Consider the following 2,642-nt stretch of genomic DNA (forward strand, 5'->3'; position numbering starts at 1 on the left):
TTTATTCTATGCGGATCATTTAGCCTCTTTGCAGGAGGCTACTGAAATGATTTCGCAGTGGTAGCAACATTTCTCTATTTTTATATAAATTATTCTAAACACTCGATGTTCATTCTATAGTAATATAGAGCGCTAGAAATTGAAAATTGAGAAACTATTAGTTGGGCTTCCTACAATTCTTTCGGATCTCTCCGCTGCTACCAGTCAGAGGCTTAATATCTCCCATCTTCACCATGGCGGCTGCGAAATCATTGAAGAAGGCATTCTGATTGCTGCTGTATGTTTTAACCTCAGAATCTGTAGACCCTCCATGAAAAAGCTCCTGATCAGAGTGTAAAAGTCCTTTCTGGCTTTGCAGATTTTTGTAGTAGTTATTTTCAAATACAGTGGGAGTATGGAGATCTAAAGGAGAGAGGTTGTTGTCACCACCACTCCTGGGACATTTTGCCTGCAAAGAAGTAGCATATGACTTCGCTATGTTGGAATCCTTGTAGATGTGATCTCTGAAACTGGTGCATCTTGCCTCACCGATTGTGTGACCTCCTGCAAAATTTAAGAAAAATCAGAAAATGTTTAGTGACTCAAAAATAGCAATTGAATCTATGCAAATCATCTACCATAATTTCAGGAAGTAAACAAACACTTTGTAAACTTAAAATGAAAATATGTTTGCCTGCAAGTGCCACCATCTCTTTTGTAGAAAGTCCCTGTGCCTGAAATTTAGAGATAAGATTACTAAGATTGGAAGTCGGTGGTGGAATGTTATTATTTGCACCACTTTTGCTTGCTGTTCTGGAATCCCTTCTTCCCAGTGGAACTGTCCAAGAAGGACCTCCCAACTGAAAAACAACATTGATCACAGTGTTAAATCATGAATGCTCCTTTTGAAGGTATGCGCAAGAAAAGAAAATTATGGCTTACTTCCACAACAGAGTCACGGGCAGCTATTGTCAAAATATCAGCACATGAAACCACTCCTCTGCAAACTTTTTCGACTTGGGTTTTGATGTTGTCTATCACCTCGAATCCTCTTACCGAATTATTATTTGGGACTGCAGTTTTCTCACCATTTTTGACATCCAGCAGAATAGATCCATCGCAGCCCTGTTTTATCAGAGAAAACAAATGAACCTAAATCTTTATAAGCTCCCACAAGCACAAATACATAAATAAGAGAGATGTAACTTAAAAACAAATATAATTGTTTCCATAGACGTTTTAGATACATCTAAAGACCTCTCAAAATTTATCATGCAAAACTGACATTAAGACCTCTCAATATTCCAACATAACTTACATTGACAAAACAGTCATGAAAATGTAAGCGGAGTAACGATGCACCCATTCGTTTCTCATTGGCCACTGCTTTCTTCACTGCCGCCCTGACTGTGGACAATAGTTGAGGACAAGACTTGGCATAAAAGTTTACACTAAGTTGAGCATACACAGAGGTCGAAGACAGGAAGATTATGGCAAAGAATGCAAGACTAAATTTTAGCAACATGGCAGAAGCCATTCCTATAATGAATATTTACTCCTAAATAAGACTTCTTTTGAAGAAAAAGATTGGATGAGTTCAACAGCCTCTGGTATGATATTTATAATATTTATAGGGATCAATTTCATCTTGGGAAGAAAATTCCACGAGCTTGGAATTTTCAGTGGAAGAAAATTTTTGGTCGACATCCGAGTCTCTCTAGAAGGAACATAAGTGGGGACTTTCCAAATGTTTGTGGCCCACGCAAGAATTTTTGGCATGTTACATTAATGTAGTGAAGCTTCTTTTATCAAACAATGAACAAGCCTTGGCCTATTATTCGGATCAGTTAGATAAGTTGTCACTAACATTCATCGACTCAGAAGGGTTGTTGTGGTAAACGTCAACGCGAATATTAGGTTTTAGGTGCCATTAGGGTAGGGTAGGAATCCACCATGAAATATCTGAAAGGAAAATTATAGGCAATGTGGTTTGCTACTTGAAATCATTGGATTTGCAGTGAGAAATTAGACAGGTTGAGAATCATTTGACACCTAATTATGATGTTTAATCCTTCCAGAAAATATTTCGGAAGAAAACAACGTTGTTGATAGAAGAATTTAAATAGATTGATTAGAATTTTCTAATGTAAATAGTTTTTCAAATCTGTTTTCAAATATTAAAATTACTTTATCTATAATTCTATTGAATTACAGTTGTCGATAGTCTTATTAATATGGCATAGATTATTGAACATTAATTGTACTATCTTTAATACTATTCATTTTGAGTATAAAACAATTGATAATAGAGCCAATTGATATCTTACCCGTTTTAGCTCTGTATTCATTATCCCATTTCTAATGATATTATATTGTATTTAAAAGATTGTGGATGAACATTATGAAATGTAATTTTTTGATTATTTGAAAGTCAATTTTAATTTGTGTGGAATGCATTTTTTTTAAAGTATTAGAGTCAATTATTTGATTGTATAATTAAAAAATTATGTCGGAGATAAGAATAGAATATCATTAATTTTAATTAATTTTATTCCCATTATATTAAATTGCATCATATTTAGAGCTTTACTTCTCATTTGACATTTTCTCTCCTTGATTAAAAATTTATAACTTAGTTGTAGCTTTTGTTGAATCAAGCCAAT

The 2,642-nt window shown here is 34.4% G+C and overlaps 1 protein-coding gene across 1 annotated transcript; it reads right to left on the reverse strand.

The window, feature by feature from the left end:
• Positions 1-7: 7 nt before the first annotated feature.
• LOC131045683 (peroxidase 4-like) lies at positions 8-1,516 on the reverse strand. Its single transcript, XM_057979276.2, has 4 exons — positions 1,298-1,516; positions 922-1,104; positions 674-839; positions 8-543 (listed from the first exon to the last, which is right to left on the reverse strand). The coding sequence occupies exons 1-4, from the start codon at positions 1,514-1,516 to the stop codon at positions 158-160; spliced, it is 954 nt and encodes a 317-aa protein (XP_057835259.2). The 3' UTR covers positions 8-157.
• Between the last annotated feature and the right edge of the window lie 1,126 nt (positions 1,517-2,642).

Source organism: Cryptomeria japonica, chromosome 3 (assembly GCF_030272615.1).
Source record: "Cryptomeria japonica chromosome 3, Sugi_1.0, whole genome shotgun sequence".
In the NCBI taxonomy this organism is placed as follows: Eukaryota; Viridiplantae; Streptophyta; class Pinopsida; order Cupressales; family Cupressaceae; genus Cryptomeria; species Cryptomeria japonica.

Excerpts from the sequence above, each read along its gene's own strand:
- LOC131045683 (XM_057979276.2), bottom strand. The coding sequence starts at position 1,516 with ATGGCTTCTGCCATGTTGCTAAAATTTAGTCTTGCATTCTTTGCCATA. Across the intron at positions 1,105-1,297 it reads TTCATGACTGTTTTGTCAAT|GGCTGCGATGGATCTATTCT; the intron begins GTAAGTTATGTT and ends CTGATAAAACAG. Across the intron at positions 840-921 it reads CCCGTGACTCTGTTGTGGAA|TTGGGAGGTCCTTCTTGGAC; the intron begins GTAAGCCATAAT and ends GTTGTTTTTCAG.